General features: G+C 43.4%; 1 protein-coding gene across 3 annotated transcripts in view; it reads left to right on the top strand.

Moving 5' to 3' along the window:
- The window catches only part of LOC118401640 (arf-GAP with SH3 domain, ANK repeat and PH domain-containing protein 1-like), a 171,485-nt gene that overhangs the window by 130,046 nt on the left and 18,089 nt on the right, over positions 1-23,350 (top strand). For all 3 annotated transcript variants that reach the window (XM_052477345.1, XM_052477346.1, XM_052477344.1), the window contains exons 15-20: positions 3,670-3,803; positions 8,523-8,614; positions 13,436-13,616; positions 19,970-20,055; positions 20,254-20,369; positions 20,918-20,985. In XM_052477345.1, the coding sequence (XP_052333305.1) occupies positions 3,670-3,803; positions 8,523-8,614; positions 13,436-13,616; positions 19,970-20,055; positions 20,254-20,369; positions 20,918-20,985 (677 nt within the window). The remainder of the gene's footprint in view (positions 1-3,669; positions 3,804-8,522; positions 8,615-13,435; positions 13,617-19,969; positions 20,056-20,253; positions 20,370-20,917; positions 20,986-23,350) is intronic.

Below are 23,350 nucleotides of genomic sequence, written 5' to 3'. Positions count from 1 at the left end.
CTCCATGTGTATCTGTCCCATTCCTTCTCTCTCCTCTCCCCTCTTTCACTCCATGTGTATCTGTCCCATTCCTTCTCTCCTCTCCCCTCTTTCACTCCATGTGTATCTGTCCCATTCCTTTCTCTCTCCCCTCTCCCCTCTTTCACTCCATGTGTATCTGTCCCATTCCTTCTCTCTCCTCTCCCCTCTTTCACTCCATGTGTATCTGTCCCATTCCTTCTCTCTCCCTCTCCCCTCTTTCACTCCATGTGTATCTGTCCCATTCCTTCTCTCTCTCTCCTCCCCTCTTTCACTCCATGTGTATCTGTCCCATTCCTTCTCTCTCCTCTCCCCTCTTTCACTCCATGTGTATCTGTCCCATTCCTTCTCTCTCCTCTCTTCCCCTTTCACTCCATGTGTATCTGTCCCATTCCTTCTCTCCCTCTCCCCCTCTTTCACTCCATGTGTATCTGTCCCATTCCTTCTCTCCCTCTCCCCTCTTTCACTCCATGTGTATCTGTCCCATTCCTTCTCTCCTCTCTCCCCTCTTTCACTCCATGTGTATCTGTCCCATTCCTTCTCTCCTCTCTCCCCTCTTTCACTCCATGTGTATCTGTCCCATTCCTTCTCTCCCCTCTCCCCTCTTTCACTCCATGTGTATCTGTCCCATTCCTTCTCTCTCCTCTCCCCTCTTTCACTCCATGTGTATCTGTCCCATTCCTTCTCTCTCTCCTCTCCCCTCTTTCACTCCATGTGTATCTGCCCCATTCCTTCTCTCTCCTCTCCCCTCTTTCACTCCATGTGTATCTGTCCCATTCCTTCTCTCCCCCTCTTTCACTCCATGTGTATCTGTCCCATTCCTTCTCTCCTCTCCCCTCTTTCACTCCATGTGTATCTGTCCCATTCCTTCTCTCCCCTCTTTCACTCCATGTGTATCTGCCCCATTCCTTCTCTCTGCTCTCCCCTCTTTCACCCCATGTGTATCTGTCCCATTCCTTCTCTCTCTCTCCCCCTCTTTCACTCCATGTGTATCTGTCCCATTCCTTCTCTCCCTCTCCCCCTCTTTCACTCCATGTGTATCTGTCCCATTCCTTCTCTCTCCCTCTCCCCTCTTTCACTCCATGTGTATCTGTCCCATTCCTTCTCTCCCTCCCCCTCTTTCACTCCATGTGTATCTGTCCCATTCCTTCTCTCCCCTCTCCCCTCTTTCACTCCATGTGTATCTGTCCCATTCCTTCTCTCCCTCTCCCCTCTTTCACTCCATGTGTATCTGTCCCATTCCTTCTCTCTCCCCTCTTTCACTCCATGTGTATCTGTCCCATTCCTTCTCTCCCCCCCTCTTTCACTCCATGTGTATCTGTCCCATTCCTTCTCTCTCCCCCTCTTTCACTCCATGTGTATCTGTCCCATTCCTTCTCTCCCTCTCCCCTCTTTCACTCCATGTGTATCTGTCCCATTCCTTCTCTCTCCTCTCCCCTCTTTCACCCCATGTGTATCTGTCCCATTCCTTCTCTCTCTCCTCTCCCCTCTTTCACTCCATGTGTATCTGTCCCATTCCTTTCTCTCTCCTCTCCCCTCTTTCACTCCATGTGTATCTGTCCCATTCCTTCTCTCTCCCCTCTTTCACTCCATGTGTATCTGTCCCATTCCTTCTCTCTCTCCTCTCCCCTCTTTCACTCCATGTGTATCTGTCCCATTCCTTCTCTCTGCTCCCCTCTTTCACTCCATGTGTATCTGTCCCATTCCTTCTCTCTCCCCTCTTTCACTCCATGTGTATCTGTCCCATTCCTTCTCTCTCCCCCTCTTTCACTCCATGTGTATCTGTCCCATTCCTTCTCTCTCCCCCTCTTTCACTCCATGTGTATCTGTCCCATTCCTTCTCTCTCTCTCTCCCCTCTTTCACTCCATGTGTATCTGTCCCATTCTCTCTCTCTCTCCCCTCTTTCACTCCATGTGTATCTGTCCCATTCCTTCTCTCTCCCCCTCTTTCACTCCATGTGTATCTGTCCCATTCCTTCTCTCTCCCCCTCTTTCACTCCATGTGTATCTGTCCCATTCCTTCTCTCTCCTCTCCCCCTCTTTCACTCCATGTGTATCTGTCCCATTCCTTCTCTCTGCTCTCCCCCTCTTTCACTCCATGTGTATCTGTCCCATTCCTTCTCTCCTCTCTCCCCCTCTTTCACTCCATGTGTATCTGTCCCATTCCTTCTCTCCTCTCTCCCCTCTCCCTCTCCCCTCCATGTGTATCTGTCCCATTCCTTCTCTCTCCCTCGTTCGCCCCGTTCTTCCTCTCTTTTTCTTCTCCCTTTCTCTTTGTTCTCTATTAAACAACCACCCAATATTTGCATGGCTTTTCAAATGCATTCATTTAAAGGGTGCTAATCTGCTTCCCGCATCTTTCGCATTGCAATGCTTTTTGAGTATTGACAAAACAATAGACGTTAATGAATTCATTCTTCAACGCTGAACAATTTGGTTTGTTATTTATATCTCGTGTAATTGTGTCTTAAATCCCTACATAAACCTTCGATTGTTTTTGTGTTTTACTTCAGTGGGTACATTTACATTCACACACTACAATTATTGTGAGTACTGAGATTAATATAATAGTTTGATAAAATGTTTACATGTTTTTCAAGAAGAACGATTTCCCTGATAATCAGGCTACCTGATGGAACTTTGATAAATGCAGAAAAGTCCCTAACCAAAATAAATGTTCCGAAACAGCGACTTGTTATTTTTGGGAAGCCAATTTGATTCTGAGTTTGGACATGTAAAGTTTGTTTGTTTTAAAACTATACTTCACTCGTGCGTAAGAGGGAGGCTTGCGTTGCTAGCACATGGCGCAGATCAAATACACTGCTGTTTACATGTCCTAATAATTAGAAAGATTGCAAAATAATCAACATATGCTTACTTCGATTATGACCGTACACCGATTTAAGATAAGCAGAGTAAGGTATTTGTATGACTAATGCCATACTCGGCCTACTGCAATAATCAGTTTAATATTGAATAATTAGTGTGCATGTAAACATAATCAATGTTTATTCAGTTTTTAAGGGCATTGACTCAGCTTGGTGTTAAGCCCAGAGCATCTTTGTATATAACTGCATGCATTGGCTTTGGTGGATACGTCAGTTAAGAACAAATCCTTATTTACAATGACGGCCTACACCGGCCAAACCGGGTGCGCCACCCTATGGGACTCCCAATCATGGCTGGTGGTGATACAGCCTGGAATCGAACCAGGGTCTGTAGTGACACCTCTAGCACTGCGATGCAGTTCCCTAGACCACGACGCCACTCGGGAGCCCAACATTCCACATTTGATAACCCTGGCCTCAGTACTGTTTGGCTCTAATGTCCCTTATAAGCAGCACCTCAGTCAATCAGACTGACAGAGAGACAGTTGTCTGGATGTTTAAAGCGACCTCAACTTCTGTTGTCTTATTGTTTAGGAATTTCCCATCCTCTTTTGTATTGTTTTTGTATTATTGATAAAGAGAGTGATAGCGTTGAATGAGAGGGGTCCTAGAGCGAGGGGAGTGTACAGTACATAGCAGTGGTACCAGGATTCGATCCCATGCACAAGGGTATAATTTATATATATTTATAGTGTGTGCTGAAGGTGGAGACGTACCTGCTAGACTTGCCCAGACACTGTTGTCATCTGTTCTCTCTTTGCAGAGCCAAAATGGTTGTCTACTAATCTCGGCATCCTGACGTGTATCGAGTGCTCTGGGATCCACAGGGAGATGGGTGTCCACATCTCCCGCATCCAGTCCATGGAGCTAGACAAACTGGGGAGCTCCGAACTCTTGGTATGTTGACGCGTACACTGAGTGTACAAAACATTGTGAACACCTGCTCTTTCCATGACATAGACTGACCAGGTGAATCCAGGTGAAAGCTATGATCCCTTTTTGATGTCTCTTGGAAAAAATTGAGACATGAATTGTGTCTGTGCCATTCAGAGGGTGAAGACCAAAGATTTAAGTGCCTTTGAACGGGTTATGGTAGACCTGCCACGCTGCTGGGGTTTTCATGCTCAACAGTTTCCCGTGTGTATTAAGAATGGTCCACCACCCAATGGACATCCAGCCAACACAACTGTGGGAAGCATTGGAGTCAAAATGGGCCAGCATCCCTGTGGAACTCTTTCTATACCTTGTAGAGTCCATGTCCCGTCGAATTGAGGCTGCTCTGAGAGCAGAAGCGGGCATGCAAATCAATATTAGGAAGGTGTTCTTAATGTTTTGTACACTCAGTGTATACTGGTATCCTGACACATCTTGAGGCTCCAGGGCCTCACAATTTGTTTGTCAAAATGAATTTCCGGGCCGGAAGGAGGGGCCGTTCTTTCAAAAATGATATAGGTCCATTATAATTCTACATTCTTTATATCAGGTTTTAAACATTCAAGTGTAGCTTGGAGTCATTTTTTTTTATACACAATATAAAAATAAATATGTTGGTGTATTTGTGTTACTCAATGAGATGCATATGATGTGTTTGACATTATGCAATGAATGTATATGTGACACCGTTTGTGATGGATGTCTAAAGGGTCAGTTTCCATGACTCAGACTAATTTATCTCTTTGGAATTACTGCATATTTTTAGTCTAGGACTCTGCTTAATCTCGTTCCTAATTTCTTTGTCCAGGTGTGTTATTTTGTGTATATACTGTCCAAGACAATGTTCCCTGTCAACATTGACTTTTATTGTATCTAAGTTTAATCATAGTGCCTTGCAAAACCACTCAGACCCCTTAGATTTCCTCACATTTAGTGTTAAATTAAATCTATTTTAATCCCACTTTGTATTTTTTTGTCAACTATCTACACAAAATACACTATAATGTCAAAGTGAAACAAAAATGTTGTTGTAATAATAATTACTATATATATATATATATAAATCACACAAAAATTATCAATGGAAATCAAATGTATCAACCCATGGAGGTCTGGATTTGGAGTCACACTCAAAATTAAAGTGGAAAACCACACTACAGGCTGATCCAACTTTGATGTAATGTCCTTAAAACAAGTCAAAATGAGGCTCAGTAGTGTGTGTGTGTGTGGCCTCCACGTGCCTGTATGACCTCCCTACAATGCCTGGGCATGCTCCTGATGAGGTGGCGGATGGTCTCCTGAGGGATCTCCTCCCAGACCTGGACTAAAGCATCCGCCAACTCCTGGACAGTCTGTGGTGCAACGTGGTGTTGGTGGATGGAGCGAGACATGATGTCCCAGATGTGCTCAATTGGATTCAGGTCTGGGGAACGGGCGGGCCAGTCCATAGCATCAATGCCTTCCTCTTGCAGGAACTGCTGACACACTCCAGCCACATGAGGTCTAGCATTGTCTTGCATTAGGAGGAACCCAGGGCCAACCGCACCAGCATATGGTCTCACAGGGGGTCTGAGGATCTCATCTCGGTACCTAATGGCAGTCAGGCGACGGCCCCCCAAAGAAATGCCACCCCACACCGCCAAAGCAGTCATACTGGAGGATGTTGCAGGCAGCAGAACGTTCTCCACGGCGTATCCAGACTGTCACATGTGCTCAGTGTGAACCTGTTTTCATCTGTGAAGAGCACAGGGCTCCAGTGGCAAATTTGCCAATCTTGGTGTTTTCTGGCAAATGCCAAACGTCCTGCACGGTGTTGGGCTGTAAGCACAACCCCCACCTGTGGACGTCGGGCCCTCATATACCACCCTCATGGAGTCTGTTTCTGACCGTTTGAGCAGACACATGCACATTTGTAGCACCTCCATGCTCTGGACACTACGCTGACAGACACAGCAAACCTTCTTGCCACAGCTCGCATTGATGTGCCATCCTGGATGATCTGCAAGTGACCAAAACATCAGCCAGGAAGCATAGGAACTGAGAAGTGGTCTGTGGTCACCACCTGCAGAACCACTCCTTTATTTGGGGTGTCTTGCTAATAGCCTATAATTTCCACCTGTTGTCTATTCCATTTGCACAACAGCATGTGAAATGTATTGTCAATCAGTGTTGCTTCCTAAGTGGACCGTTTGATTTCACAGAAGTGTGATGGACTTGGAGTTACATTGTGTTGTTTAAGTGTTCCCTTTATTTTTTTTAGCAGTATATATATGTATATATATACACAAACACATATATATATATGTGTGTGTATATATATATAATTGTTCCATGTGTAGGGGTTTACATCATTGTTAAATGACTAACCCTTCCTCTGTCCCCCATACATACAACATCTGTAAGTTCCCTCAGTCAAGTATTGCATTTAAAGTACAGATTCCTTCTGAACTGAGCTGCAGGACAGGAATGAAACTGCTTAAGGATGTTACCATGAGGCCATTGGTTGATTTTAAAACAGTTCAATGGCTGTGATGGGAGAACACTGAGGATGGATCAACAACAATGTTGAGACTCCACAATAATGATCTAGTGGTAAAATATTCCAGAATATTCCATCTTGTACGCAACAAGGCACTAAAGAGGGAAAATAACACAGCAAAGAAATACACTTTTTTGGCCTAAATACATAAATACTAAATATATACCTCAACAGCCTTTGCTTCTCAAATGACTGCCTCGTCTGGTTCAGCAACTACTTCTCAGATAGAGTTCAGTGTGTCAAATCGACCGGCCTGTTGTCCGGACCTCTGGCAATCTCTATAGGGGTGCCACAAGGTTTAATTCTCGGGCCGACTCTTAACTCTGTATACATCAATGATGTCGCTCTTACTGCTGGTGATTCCCTGATCCACCTCTACCCACACGACACCATTCTATATACTTCTGGCCCTTCTTTGGAAACTGTCTTAACTAACCTCCAAACGAGTTTCAATGCCATACAACACTCCTTCCGTGGCCTCCAACTGCTCTTAAATGCTAGTAAAACTAAATGCATGCTCTTCAACCGATCCTTCCAGACTCACATTAAGCACCATTCCAAAATGAAATCTAGAATTGGCTTCCTATTTTGCAAAAAAGCATCCTTCACTCATGCTGCCAAACATACCCTCGTAAAACTGACCATCCTACCGATCCTTGACTTCGACGATGTCATTTACAAAATACCCTCCAATACTCTACTCAGCATACTGGATATAGTCTTATCACAGTACCATCCGTTTTGTCACCAAAGCCCCATATACTACCTACCACTGCAACCTGTACGCTCTCGTTGGTTGGCCCTCGCTTCATATTCGTCGCCAAACCCACTGGCTCTAGGTCATCTACAAGTCTCTGCTAGGTAATTCCCCTCCTTATCTCAGCTCACTGGTCACCATAGCAGCACCCACCCGTAGCACACGCTGTCCAGCAGGTATATCTCAATGGTCATCCCCAAAGCCAATTCTTCCTTTGGCTGCCTTTCCTTCCAGTTCTCTGCTGCCAATGACTGGAACGAATTGCAAAAATCACCGAAGCTTGAGACTCATATCCCCTCTAACTTTAAGCATCAGCTGTCAGAGCTGCTTACAGATCAATGCACCTGTACATAGCCCATCTGTAAATAGCCCATCCAACTACCTCATCCCCATATTGTTATTTATTTGTTTTGATCCTTTGCACCCCAGTATCTCTACTTGCACATTCATCTTCTGCACATCTGTCACTCCAGTGTTTAATTGCTAAATTGTAATTATTTCACCACTACGGCCTATTTATTGCCTTACCTCCCTAATCTTACCTCATTTGCAGACACACTGTATATAGACTTTTCTATTGTGTTATTTACTGTACGTTTGTTTATTCCATGTGTAACTCTGTGTTGTTTGTGTCGCACAGCTTTGCTTTATCTTGGCCAGGTCGTAGTTGTAAATGAGAACTTGTTCTCAACTAGCCTACCTGGTTAAATAAAGGTGAAATAAAATGTTTAAAAAAAATATATATATATTTTTTTTTGTGGCAAATCCACCACAACATGTCACTGAATAACTGCCTCCTTATTTTCAAGCATGGTGGTTGCTCCATCATGGTATGGGTATGCCTGACATCAGCTCATACTGGGGAGTTTTTCAGGATAAAAATAAATGGAATATAGCTAAGCACAGGAAAAATCCTTGAGGAAAACCTGCTTTAGTCTGCTTCACACCAGAGACTGGGAGAATAATTCACCTTTCAGCAGGACAATAACCTAAAACACAAGCCAAAGTCTACACTGGAGTTGCTTACCAAGAAGACGGTGAATGTTCCTGAGTGGCCAAGTTACAGTTTTGACTGAAATATGTTTGAAAATCTATGGAAAGAAAAATTGCTGTCTAGTCATGATCCCCAACATCTTTATAGAGCTTGATGAAATTTTGAAAAGAATAATGGGCAAATATTGTACAATCCAACCCAGAAAGTCTCACATCTGTAATCGATGCCAAATGTGTTTATAATATGTATTGACACAATATAATGCGAAGAAATCCAAAGGGTCTGAATACGTTTGAATGGCACAGTATATGGCATGTTTAACTCCTAAACTTTGTCTGTTTCAAAGGCAGTTTACATGTTATTCAACCCACCTGTTCTGTTCTCTCTCCTCAGCTGGCTAAGAACATGGGGAACAGTAGTTTCAATGGCATCATGGAAGGCAATATTCCATGTCCCTCGCCAAAGCCCACCCCATCAAGTGACATGTGAGTGTTATTGAATCAATGTGAATCTTTTCAACCCATCTGAAATCTAAAATGGTTGTCATCATAGCAGGTTTACTGGAGGGGCATAATTAATAATAATGTCTTTTGTTTCAAAATATATGTCTTTTGTCATAATGTTTCAATCTGTTTTTCAAATAAATCAATAGCGAGGCTATATACAAGGAGTACTGGCACTCAGTCAGTGTACTGGGGTATGAGGCAGTTGGGGTTATTGATTGAGGTAATATATACATGTAGGTTTGGTTAGGTTATTGATTGAAGTGCTATGTACATGTAGGTAGTGGGTGAAAAACAAAACATGCGGGTAGCTGTATTATTCACTATTCAGCAGTCGTATGGCAGTCGTAGAAGCTGTTCAGGAGGCTTTCGGTCCCAGACTTGGCACTCCGGTACCTTGCGGTAGCAGAGGGAACAGACTGTGAGTCTTTGGCTGGAGTCTTTTTCAGGGCCTTCCTCTGACACCATCTGGTATAGTATAGAGGTCCTGGATGACAGGGAGCTCGGCCCCAGTGATGTACTGGACCATACGCACTACCTTCGAGCAGTTGCCATGCCAACGGTGATGCAGCCAGTCACGATGCTCTCTATGGTGCCGCTGTAGAACTTTTTGAGGATCAGAGGACCCATGCCAAATCTTTTCAGCCTCCTGAGGGGGAAGAGGCGTTGTCGTGCCCTCTTCACGACTGTGTTGGTGTGCTTGGACCATGATGGGTCTTTAGTGATGTGGAAACCGAGGAACTTCAGGCTCTCGACCGTATCCACTACAGCCCGTCGATTTGAATGGGGGCGTGCTCGGCCCTCCGTTTCATGTATTCCACTATCAGGTCTTTTGTCTTGCTGACGTTGAGAGAGCGGTTGTTGTCCTAGCACCACACTGCCAGGTCTCTAACTTCCTCCCTGTAGGCTGTCTCATCGTTGTCAGTAATCAGGCCTACAACTTTGTGTCATCAGCAAACTTAATGATGGTGTTGGAGCCGTGTGCGGCCACACTGTCGAGGGTGACCAGGGAGTACAGGAGGGAGCTAAGCATGCACCCCTGAGGGGCCCCCGTGTTGAGGATCAGCGTGGCGGATGTGTTGTTGCCTACCCTCACCACCTGGGGGCGTCCCATCAGAATGTCCATGATCCAGTTGCAGAGGGAGGTGTTAAGTTCCAGAGTCCTTAGCTTAGTGATGACCTACGTGGTCAATGTACAGCATTCTCACATAGGTGTTCCTTTTGTCCAGTTGGGAAAGAGGCAGTGTGGAGTGCAATAGAGATTGCATCATCTTTGGAGGCATTTCCAAATTGGCATGGGTCAGGGGGTTTCTGGAATGATGGTGTTGATGTGAGCCATGACCAACCTTTCAAAGCATTTCACGGCTACAGGTCTGAGTGCTACCGGGCATACAGGACGTAGTCATTAGACAGGTTACCTTGGCGTTCTTGGGCATGGGGACTATGGTGGTCTGCTTGAAACATGTAGGTATTACATTTTATTTGTATATATTTAACCCTTAATTTACCAGGTTAGTTGACTGAGAACACTTTTTAAGTTACAGCAACTACCAAGGGAATAGTTTCAGAGAAGAGGAAGGGGATGAATGAGCCAATTAGAAGCTGGAGATGATTAGGTGGCCATGATCGTATGTGGGCCAGATTGGGAATTTAGCCAGGACACTGGGGTTAACACCCCTACTCTTACGATAAGTGCACTGGGATCTTTAGTTACCACAGAGGGTCAAGACACCCGTTTAATGTCCCATATGAAAGACGGCACCCTACAAACTGGATGAAGGTTGAACATGTCAGTGAAGACACTTGCTGGTCAGCTCATGCTCTGAGTACGCGTCCTGGTAATCCGCCTGGCCCTGCGGCCTTGTGAATGTTAACCTGTTAAAAAGCCTTACTCACATCGGCTACGGAACAATTGGTGCTCTCATGCATGGTTCAGTGTTGCTTGCCTTGAACCAAGCATTGAATGCATTTAGCTTGTCTGGTAGACTTGCGTCACTGGGCAGCTTGCGGCTGGTATTCCCTTGGTCAATCATCATAGTTTGCAAGCCCTGCCATATCGGATGAGCATCAGAGCTGGTTTAGTAGGATTCGATCTTAGTGCTGTATTGACACTTTGCCTGTTTGATTGTTCGTACACAGGTGTAGCGGGATTTCTTATAACCATCCAAATTTGTGTCCCGCTCATTGCCTTTAGCTCAGTTCAGATGTTGCCTGTAATCCATTGCTTCTGGTCAGGCTATTTATGCACGGTCACTCGGGGGACTACATTGTCGATGCACTTATTAATGAAGCCAGTGACTGATGTGGTAAACTCATCAATGCCATAGTATGAATCCCACAACATATTCAAATCTGTGCAAGCAAAACATTCATGTAGCTTTAGCATCCACTTCATCGAACCACTTCCATATTGAGCTCATCACTGGTACTTCCTGTTTCAGTTTTTGCTTGTAAGCAGGAATTAAGAGGATGAGGTTATGGTCAGATTTGCCAAATGAAGGGCGAGGGAGAGCTTTGTATGCATCTCTGTGTAGAGCAGATGTGATTTAGAGTTTTTTTTGCCTGTAGTTGCACATAAGACATGCTGGTAGAAATGGTTTCCCTGCATTAAAATCCCCAGCCACTAGGAGCACCACATCTGGGTGAGCATTTTCTTGTTTGCTTATGGCCTTATAGAGTTGGTTGAGTGCAGTCTTAGTGCCAGCATCGGTCTGTGATGGTAAATAGACGGCTACGAATAATACAGATGAAAACTCTCTTGGTAGATAGTGTGGTCTACATCTTGCCATAAGGTAATCTACCTCAGGTGAGCAAATACCACTAGACTTCTTAATTATTAGACATTGCGCACGAGCTGTTATTGACAAATAGACACACACTCCCACCCCTCCTCTTACCAGATGTAGCTTCTGCATTTTCTTGTTTGCTTATGGCCTGGTGGTAAATGGAGAGCTGCAAAAAAATATACATGAAAACTCTTGAAAGCTCTCTTTTGGGAAATAGTGTGGTCTACAGCTTATCATGAGGTTTTCTAACTCGGATGAGCAGAACCTTGAGACTGCGCACCAACTGTTGTTGACAAAGAGACACACACCCCCTTCCGTCACCTTACTGGACACAGCTGTTCTGTCCTGCCGATATATAGAAAAAACAGCTAGATTTATATTTTCCATGTAAGTTTATGGGAAGAACCATGAGCCTCCTAGGTTTTGTAGTCAATGTAGCTAGAGGAGAACGGAAGCTAGCTGTCCTCCGGGTACACCATTGTGCTACACCAGAGAGTGCTGCTGAGGCTACTATTATAGACCTTAATTTCAAAACAGTGTGCTTTAATCAGTTAAATAAGTATACTGTATTTAGGGTAGTTTTGTCTAAAAATTATAACTTTTTCAATGTTTCACTATAAGAATAAAAAACAATCACTCAGTAGGATGGTTCTCCTCTTCCTCCTCTGAGGAGCCTCCACTGCTGCACACGTTCATCCCCTATAAATGAATTCCAAAAGCACACCAGCCATTTGATGGATGTAAAAATACCTGCGCAAGAAAAACACCAGGAAGTGTAATAATATTTGGCAATTGAGACATTTGTAACCTGGACAGGAACGTAATAAAAGTAATAATTTTTAAGCCTCATTTAGATATTTTTCTGCTTATAATTTCTGAAATTTGGTAGGCTATTTGTTAGTCAACTTGTCTATTATTAGATGGGCGACATACTGCTCTTGTCATTACTTGACGCTCTAGAATACTAAAATAAGACTTTCCTCACCAGAATGTCATACATTTATAGAACATCAACAATCTAGTTGACATGTGTAAGGTTCTCTTACATTTCTGCTTCTCTCGCAGAGCAACGACGTCCAAGTCTAGAACCAACAGGACCCTGAACAGCTTCTACCCTGAAGCCATAAAGACTGCTAAATAGTTAGTTAAGTGGTTAACCAAATAGCTACCCAGACGATCTGCATTGACCTTTTTTTGACTCATCACATACAGTGCTGCTACTGTTTTATTTGTCAATTTATTTCAAGTTATACTCTATGTACATATCTACCTTAATGACCTCGTATCCCTGCTCATTGACTCGGTACTGGTACCTCTTGTATGTAGCCAAGTTATCGTTACTCATTGTGTATCTATTACTTTTATTATTATGTTTTAATTTTCGATTATTTCTCTATTTTCACTCACTGCATTGTTAGAAGGTCCCGTAAGTTAGCATTTCACTGTTAGTCTACAACAGTTGTTTACGAAGCATGTGACGAATATCATTAGATTTGGTTTAGGTCCCGGGGGAGATTTTCTGTGCAAAATTTCCAAATTATAACAGTTAAACTGGTTTTAATGAATTTAAAATCTGTGAAAACGATCCAACATGTTTCTGATAGCATTTCAGTTCATCTGGATGCATATTTTATTTGGTTGGGGGAAAAAAATGCTGTACGAGAGAAATCATATTTCTCTAATCCTGTTCCGAGACAAAAATGAACATTTGGGCTATTATTTTTACTGCAAGGATTCTGCAGGAGGCCTACAGTCCGTGTCCAGTTACTTTTCCACCTGAACTTCAAAGGTTCAAACCAGGGAGTGCTGTTACTGTGGCAAATATTTTACCGATACGGTGTACCACCACTATTTACTTGACTCCGTACCTGCTTACTGTCACCCCTGACTCTGTCAATAAATATAAATCATCTCCGTATGGTGCAAATCAAATGCATTTCTGATACCGGCCTAAGTATTAGTTCACTGGCAAACAGATAATTATGATAAGAAACAAACCTTATATTCTCTATGGCAGGACGGTGAGGAAGGAATACATCAACGCTAAATACCTGGACCGCAAATTTGCCCACCAGACTGGCAAAGCCACGGTTCCAGGCAAGTTGTCGGAGGCGGTGCGCTCCCGAGATCTGCTGTTACTTATCCAGATTTATGCCGAGGGGGCGGAGCTTATGGAGCCCCTGCCCGAGGCAGGAAAGGTAAGGGTAGCTGTGTTCATTTTATTCTTGAATAGCATATTAACTGAAGTGCACAACGAGTCAGAAAACAATTCAGAAAGCTTCAAGTGGTCACAAAACAATTTGGCATCACTGGACGAAGACGTGGTTTTGAAAAGTGGCGTTATTTGATATATTTTTATTCATGTATATTTTATTTACAGTACCAGTCAAAAGCTTCGACACACCTACTAATTTTCTTTATTTTTTTACTATTTTCAACATTGTAGAATAATAGTGAAGACATCAAAACAAGTAAATAACAAATATGGAATCATACACTAACCAAAAAAGTGTTAAACATATCCAAATATATTTTAGATTTGACATTCTTCAAAGTAGCCACCCTTTGCCTTGATGAGAGCTTTGCACACTCTTGGCATTCTCTCAACCAGCTACATGAGGTAATCACCTGGAATGCATTTCAATTAACAGGTGTGCCTTGATAAAACTTAATTTGTGGAATTTCTTTCCTTCTTAATGCGTTTGATACAATCTGTTGTGTTGTGACAAGGTAGGGGTGGTATACACGTTTTGGTAAAAGACCAATTACATATTATGGCAAGAACAGCTCAAATAAGCAAAGAGAAACGACAGTCCATCATTACTTTTTATGACAAAGGTCAGTCAATCCGGAAAAGTTCTTAAAGTGCAGTCGCAAAATCCATCAAGAGCTATGATGACACTGGCTCTCATGACGACTATCACAGGAAAGAAAGATCCAGAGTTACCTCTGCTGTAGAGGAAAAGTTCATTAGAGTTACCAGCCTCAGAAATGGGCAATTAACGGCACCTCAGATTGCAGCCCAAATAAATTCTTCAGAGTTCAAGTGACAGACGTATCTCAACATCAACTGTTCAGAGGAGACTGCATGAATCAGGCCTTCATGGTCGAATTGCTGCAAAGAAACCACTACTAAAGGACACCAATAAGAAAAAGAGACTTGCTGTTGATGCTGTCAGTGATTTCTACAGCATTCTGCAGCGATACACATCCCATCTGGTTTGTGTTTTTTTTTTTTTCAACAGGACAATGACCCAAAACACACCTCCAGGCTGTGCAAAGGCTGTGTATTTGACCAAGAAGGAGAATGATGGAGTGCTGCATCAGATGACCTGGCCTCCACTATCACCAAACCACAACCCAATTGAGATGGTTTGGGATAAGTTGGAACGCAGAGTGAAGGAAAAGGAGCCAACAAGGGCTCAGCATATGTGGGAACTCCCTCAAGACATTTTGAAAAGCATTCCATATGAAGCTGATTGAGAGACACAAGATGGTACTGACTCTCTTACTAGAAAAGATGCAATATTTTTTTTGTGTGTGTATTATTCCTTACATTGTTAGCACAGAAAATCTTAAGCGCTATTACCGGTAGGAACTATTGGAATTAAGTGCGACGTCAACTTACCAACATTACGACCAGGAATACGACTTTCCCGAAGCGGATCCTTGGTTTGGACCGCCCACCCATGACAATGGACCTAATCCCAGAAGTCGACCCAAAGCAACGCCACGGAGCAGCCTTCTGGTCAGGCTCCATAGATATGTACATCGCCCACCACTCACCGGGAATACTACTCACCAATGGCCAGTCTCTTGACAACAAGGTAGACACAATTCGAGCAAAGGTTGCTTTCCAGAGAGACATCAGGGATTGTAACATACTCTGTTTCACGGAAAGCTCTCTCGGGATACGTTGTTGGAGTCGGTGAAGCCATCGAGCTTCTTCATGCGTCGTGCCGACAGAGATAAACACCTCTCTGGGAAGAAGGGTTCTTGTCCGTTGTGTGTATTCCCCGTCAAGCAGACACCACAATGGCCCTCAAGGAACTTCACTGGACTGTATGTAAACTGGAAAGCATATATCCTGAGGCTGCATATATTGTAGCTGGAGATTTTAACAAAGAAAATTTGAGAACAAGGCTACCCAAATTTGATCAGCATATTGATTTCAGCACTTGCAAGGGTAATGCACTCGATCACTGCTACTCTAATTTCTACGATGCATACAAGGCCCTCCCTCGCCCTCCCTTCCTCAAATCCGACCACGAGTCTATCTTGCTCCTACCGTCTTATAGGCAGAAACTCAAACAGGATGTACCTGTGACGAGAACCATTCAACGCTGGTCTGACCAATCGGAATCCACGCTTCAAGATTGTTTTGATCACGCAGACTGGGATATGTTCCGGTCAGCCTCAGAGAATAACATTGATCTATACGCTCTCTCTGTGAGTGAGTTTATAAGGAGGTGCATAGGAGATGTTGTACCCACTGTGACTATTAAAACCTACCTTAACCAGAAACCGTGGAGGGATAGCGGCATTCGCGCATAACTGAAAGCGCGATCCACCGTATTTAACCATGGAAAGAGGACTGGGAATAAGGCCAAATATAAACCGTGTAGTTATTCCCTCCGCAAGTCAATCAACCAAGTGAAATGTTGGTATAGGGACAAAGTGGAGTCGCAATTCAACGGCTCCGACACGAGACGTATGTGGCAGGGTCTACAGACAATCACGGATTACAGAAAGAAAACCAGCCACGTTACACTGCAGACAAACTAAACACCTTATTTTCCCTCTGAGGATAATACAGTGACACCATCGCGGCACGTTAACAAAGCCTGTGGCCCCCCCTCTCCTTCTCCGTGGCCGATGTGAGTAAGACATTTAAGCATGTTAACTCTCGCATGGCTGCTGGCCCAGACGGCATCCCTAGCCACGTCCTTAGAGCATGCACAGACCAGCTGGCTGGAGAGTTTTGGACATATTCAATTGCTCCCTATCCCGTCTGCTGTCCCCACATGCTTCAAGATGTCCACCATTGTTCCTGTACCCAAGAAAGCAAAGGTAACTGAACTAAATTACTACCGTCCAGTAGCACTCGCTTCTGTCGTCGTGAAGTGCTATGAGAGACAATGCAAGGATCATATCACCTCTACCTTACCTGCCACCCTAGACCCACTTCAATTTGCTTTCCTCCCCAACAGGTCAACAGTCGAGGCAATCGCCATCACACTGCCCTATCCAATCTGGACAAGAGGAATACCTATGTAAGAATGCTGTCCATTGACTACAGCTCAGCATTCAACACGACGGTTCCCTCCAAGCTCATCATTAAACTGGATGCCCTGACTCTCAACCCGACCTGTGCAATTAGGTCCTGGACTTTCTGATGGTGGGCTTGATTACCAACAACTACGAGACAGCCTACAGGGAGGAGGTCAGGGCACTCGGAGTGTGATGCCAGGATAACAACCTCTCAGAGAGAGGGAGCACCCCCCATCCACATCGAAGGGACAGTAGTGGAGAAGTTGGAAAGTTAAGTTTCTCGGCGTGCACATAGATAAACTGAAATGGTCCACCCACACAGAAAGTGTGGTGAAGAAGGCGCAACAGCACCTCTTCAATATTAGGAGGCTTAAAAATCCCTGACAAATTTTACAGATGCACATTCGAGAGCATCCTGTCGGGCTGTATCACTGCATCGTACAGCAACTGCACTGCCCTCAATCGCTCTCCAGAGGGTAGTGTGGTCCGCAAAATGCATCACCGGGGGCAAACTACCTGTCCTCCAGGACACCTACAGCACCCGATGTCACAGGAAGGTCATAAAAGATCATCAAGGACAACAACCACCCGAGCCACTGCCTGTTCACATCAAGAAGGCGAGGTCAGTACAGGTGCATCACAGCTGGGACCGAGAGACAGAAGCTGGTTTTCAATCTCAAGGATATCAGACTGCTACACACCAATCACTAACAGCTATCAGATATCAGCTGATATCTCAAAGTGCTGTACAGAAACCCAGCCTAAAACCCCAAACAGCAAGCAATGCAGGTGTGCATAGTGGCTAGGAAAAACTCCCAAGAAAGGCCAAAACCTAGGAAGAAACCTAGAGAGGAACCAGGCTATGAGGGGTGGCCAGTCCTCTTCTGGCTGTGCCGGGTGGAGAAAATATAACAGAACATGGCCAAGATGTTCAAATGTTCATAAATGACCAGCATGGTCAAATAATAATAATCACAGGCAGAACAGTTGAAACTGGAGCAGCAGCACGGCCCAGGTGGACTGGGGACAGCAAGGAGCCATCATGCCAGGTAGTCCTGAGGCATGGTCCTAGGGCTCAGGTCCTCCGAGAGAGGGAAAGAAAGAGAATTAGAGAGAGCATACTTAAATTTACACAGGACACCGGATAAGACAGGAGAAGTACTTCAGATATAACAAACTGACCCTAGCCCCCCGACACATAAACTACTGCAGCATAAATACTGGAGGCTGAGACGGGAGGGATCAGGAGACACTGTGGCCCCATCCGATGATACACCCCTGGACAGGGCCAAACAGGAAGGATATAACCCCACCCACTTTGCCAAAGCATAGCCCCCACACCACTAGAGGGATATCTTCAACCATCAACTTACCATCCTGAGACAAGGCCGAGTATAGCCCACAAAGACATCTGCCACGGCACAACCCAAGGGGTGGCGCCAACCTAGACAGGAAGATCACATCAGTGAAGCACCCCTCAAGTGACGCACCCCTCCTAGGGACGGCATGAAAGAGCACCAGTAAGCCAGTGACTCAGCCCCTGTAATAGGGTTAGAGGCAGAGAATCCCAGTGGAAAGAGGGGAACCGGCCAGGCAGAGACAGCAAGGGCGGTTCGTTGCTCCAGAGCCTTTCCGTTCACTTTCACACTCCTGGGCCAGACTACACTCAATCATATGACCCACTGAAGAGATGAGTCTTCAGTAAATACTTAAAGGTTGAGACTGACTCTGGGTCTCTCACATGGGTAGGCAGACCATTCCATAAAAATGGAGCTCTATAGGAGAAAGCCCTGCCTCCAGCTGTTTGCTTAGAAATTGTAGGGACAATTAGGAGGCCTGCTTCTAATAGATTGCATTTACAGCGGGGCAAAAAAGTTTACAAAAAATTCATCATAGGTACACTTCAACTATGACAGACAAAATGAGAAAAAAAATCCAGAAAATCACATTGTAGGATTTTTAATGAATGTATTTGAAAATTATGGTGGAAAATAAGTATTTGGTCAATAACAATAGTTTATCTCATTACTTTGTTATATACCCTTTGTTGGCAATGACAGAGGTCAAACGTTTTCTGTAAGTCTTCACAAGGTTTTCACACACTGTTGCTGGTATTTTGGCCCATTCCTTCATGCAGATCTCCTCTAGAACAGTGATGTTTTGGGGCTGTTGCTGGCAACACGGACTTTCGACTCCCTCCAAAGATTTTCTATGGGGTTGAGATCTGGAGACTGGCTAGGCCACTCCAGGACCTTGAAATGCTTTCTTATGAAGCCACTCCTTCGTTGCCCAGGCAGTGTGTTTGGGATCATTTTCATGCTGAAAGACCCAGCCACGTTTCATCTTCAATGTCCTTGCTTATGGAAGGAGGTTTTCACTCAAAAACTCACGAAACATGGCCCCATTCATTCTTTCCTTTACACGGGTCAGTCATCCTGGTCCCTTTGCAGAAAAACAGCCCCAAAGCATGATGTTTCCACCCCCATGCTTCACAGTAGGTATGGTGTTCTTTGGATGCAACTCAGCATTCTTTGTCCTTCAAACACGATGAGTTGAGTTTTTACCAAAAAGTTATATTTTGGTTTCATCTGACCATATGACATTCTCCCAATCTTCTTCTGGATCATCCAAATGCTCTCTAGCAAACTTCAGACGGGTCTGGACATGTACTGGCTTAAGCAGAGGGACACGTCTGGCACTGCAGGTTTTGTGTGTAGTGTGTTACTGATGGTAGACTTTGTTACTTTGGTCCCAGCTCTCTGCAGGTCATTTACTAGGTCCCCCCGTGTGGTTCTGGGATTTTTGCTCACCATTCTTGTGATCATTTTGACCCCACGGGGTGAGATATTGCGTGGAGCCCCAGATCGAGGGAGATTATCAGTGGTCTTGTATGTCTTCCATTTCCTAATAATGTGTATAAGGTAGATAGTACTGCACTGACGGTACTAGAAGCACAAGCATTTCGCTCTCATTAACATCTGCTACTCATGTGTATGTGACAAATAAAATTAGATTTGATTTGAGAATGCCAAGAGTGTGCAAAGCTGTCATCAAGGCAAAAGGTGGCTACTTTGAAGAATCTCAAATATATAACATATTTTGATATGTTTTAATAATTTTTTGGCGACTACATGATTCCATATGAGTTATTTCATAGTTTTGATGCCTTCACAGTTATTGTAGAAAATAGTACAAATAAATAAATAACCCTTGAATGAGTAGGTGTGTCCAAACTTTAGACTGGTACTGTAGTTGAAATACACAGACTCGTTCCCAACAGGAGCCCGGTGAGACTGCCCTCCACTACTCTGTGAGGACTGCTGACCAGACCTCCCTGCATCTAGTGGACTTCCTGGTGCAAAACAGGTATATGACAGTAGTGTCCCGGCAGAGGGAACTCAATCACACATTTAAAGTTGGAACGTATAACCAACACTTTTACTAAATACTTGTTAATGACTTACTAATGATTCTTAAGGTTTACTTTTTTATTCTTTGTATTACTATTACTATTATTATTATTAGAATTTGACAGAATCAGTCTCTCTCACTCTCCTCCCCCAGTGGCAATCTAGACAGGCAGACGGAGAATGGAAACACTGCACTACACTACTGCTGTCTGTACAAAAAACAAGAATGTTTGAAACTGCTACTGCGGGGCAAACCAGCCATCGACATCGGTGTGTGCAAAACTCTCGGATTGTCCCTGTCGGACTTGTCATCTCATTGCATGTTTATAATCTTAGATTTCATAGGACTGAAATATGTGAGGCAAACCAAGGTGTTTTTTTGGAGAGGTTGGAGATAGAGAGAGACATGATTTGTTTGTTCTGGATAGCTATGAAATACATTTGTAAGTACTTTACAAGTACTTTTTTTCTTCAGAAATATTTTCTTTCTTACTTTCAGGCATATATCAAATAGTTTAGGAAAAGTAACTACTGTAATTGTAAAAAGCAGTCAAGTAATTATCTGCCCCTTTATCACAGTATTTAACAATTTAACAATTATTAAGTATTTATCCAGTCTGTTTTTCTAAAACCATAATTTCCCTCACAACATTAAAACATCATCTGACTTTTGTTGCATGTCATGTCATGTCATTTCAAATCAATTCATTACAACTTCATTTATCCCCTTGGGGCCATATAAGAAAACCATCGTCAAATTACAAATCACGTCATGAGACTCCGCACTTATGGTGACCACTGCCTACTTGTTCTTTCAGCCAATCAAAGTGGAGAGACTGCTCTGGACATTGCAAGAAGGTTGCGAGATACCCAGTGCGAGGAACCGGTGAGTATCAACCTTAATATCTAGAAGGCTGGATTATTTCCAGCAACATCAAACTGTTTTAGAGACTGACAGACATGGTCTGTTAGTGCTCCAGTTCCCCCTGTCATTACTAGCAACAGAGGACAAGGGAAGCATGCTATGTCCTGTAGAAGTGCGGACAATGTGAGTACCCTCGTATGCTTCTTTATTAACTCCCCTGAATACCTCTGTCAACCTGGCAGCTAGTGGTTGAAACGAACCTCCCACAGTATCACCACATCCAACCACATAATACAAACATCAAGTGGCATACAGTATGTACAGTGCTTTCAGAAAGTATTCACACTTGACTTTTTCTACATTCTGTTGTTTTCAAATTAAATTAATTAAAGTGCTGAGATGTCTTCAGTCAATAAGTATTCAACCCCGTTGTTATGGCAAGCCTAAATATGTTCAGGAGTAAAAATGTGCTACCTCATCTCTGTCCACCACATGTGCTGCCATCCTGTTAGAAGGTAAGATTACTTTATTACAATGGTTAAATTGGATTTTCATTGTGTTCAATGGTGTTATTTGCCCCCTAGTGGAGCTTTCTGGTACTTAGAAAGACGACGCAAACAGGAAGTAGAGAATTTGTTCTGCACGCATAGAAGCAGCTACAAACAACGCTACGGTGCAGGTCTTTCAGTGTAGTTATTTCAGCCTTGGAAAATATTTGTTTTTTCACAACATAAACGTTTTCAATATATTCATTCAAGAAAAGTCACGCCTTGGGACTTAGTTGTTAGCTATCTGTCTAGTTTTGCATGGGAACGCAACTCAAGGGCAGAATACCACACATACAATTACTGTATCTGTAAGGTTCCTCAGTCGAGCAGTGAATTTCACACACAGATTCAACCACAAAGACCAGGGAGGTTTTCCAATGACTCGTAAATAATGTCACCTATTGGTAGATGGGTGAGATAACAAAAAAGCAGACATTGAATATCCCTTTGAGCAAGGTGAAGGTATTAATTACACTTTGGATGGTGTATCAATTTCACCATGAGGCCAATGATGAATTTAAACAGTTACAGAGTTTAATAGCTGTGATATGGGAAAACTGAGGATGGATCAATAACGTTGTAGTTATTGATAACCTAATAACCTAATTGACAGAGTGAAAAGGAAGCAGGTACAGAATAAAAATATTCCAAAACATACATCCTGTTTGCAACAAGTAACTAAAGTAGTACTGAAAAAAATGTGGCAAAGCAATTCACTTTTTGTCCTGAATACAAAGTGTTATGTTTGGGGCAAATCCAATACAACACATTACTGAGTACCACTCTCCATATTTTCAAGCATAGTGGTTGCTGCATCATGTTGTGGGTATGCTTGTAATCGTTAAGGACTGGGGAGTTTTTCAGGATTTAAAAATAAACTAAACGGAACTAAGCACAGGCAAAATCCTGGAGGAAAACATGGTTCAGTTGTGCTTTCCACCAGAGACTTGGAGATGAATTCCCTTTTCAACAGGACAATAACCCAAAACAGAGGCCAAATCTACACTGGAGTTGCTTACCAAGAAGACAGTGAATGTTTCTGAGTGGCTGAGTTACAGTTTTGACTTAAATCTGCTTGAAAATCTATGGCAAGACATGAACATGTTTGTCTAGCAATGATCAACAACCGATTTGACAGAGCTTGAAGAATTTTGAAAAGGATAATGGGCAGATGTTGTACAATCCAGGTGTTGAAGGCTGTTAGAGATTTACCCAGAAAGTCTCACAGCTATAATCGCTGCCAAAGGAGATTCTACATAGTATTGACTCAGGTGTGTGGATATTTATGTAAATTAGATATTGCTGTATTTAATTTTCAATAAATTTGCAAACATTTCTATATACAAGTTCTTTCTCATTAAGGGGTATTGTGTGTAGATGGGTGAGAAAAACATGTATTTCTTCCATTTTGAATTCAGTCTGTAAAACAGCAAAATGTGGAATTAGTCAAGGGGTATGAATACTTTCTGAAGGTACTGTACTATATGACATTACTACACTATTGCATGTCTACCAGTACAACCTTTTCAGTATTGTGACTAGCTCTCACAATGTAACTAGTCTCACAGTGGTCAGTTCAGACAGGAAACACAATGTATTGGTTTAACCATTTATTAGAAGTAAATTAGAATACATTAGGTCTTGTTGTTAGGCTCTGCAGCTTCAGGGTAGCTCAGTGCCATAGCGATGCTCAATCGTTACCATAATAATAAACTACAGGTATAGCTGTACCAATCCCCCTGACAGGTGGAGGCTGGGGTTGTGCTGGTTTAGCAGTAAACAAGACAATGTGTAGTGAGTAACAGCATAGTTGCAGCATGGGCAGCAAGAAACTCCAG

This window comes from Oncorhynchus keta, chromosome 23 (assembly GCF_023373465.1).
Source record: "Oncorhynchus keta strain PuntledgeMale-10-30-2019 chromosome 23, Oket_V2, whole genome shotgun sequence".
Lineage (NCBI taxonomy): Eukaryota > Metazoa > Chordata > Actinopteri > Salmoniformes > Salmonidae > Oncorhynchus > Oncorhynchus keta.
Note: the sequence above shows the minus strand (reverse complement) of the source record. Positions and strands in the feature narration are given on the sequence as shown.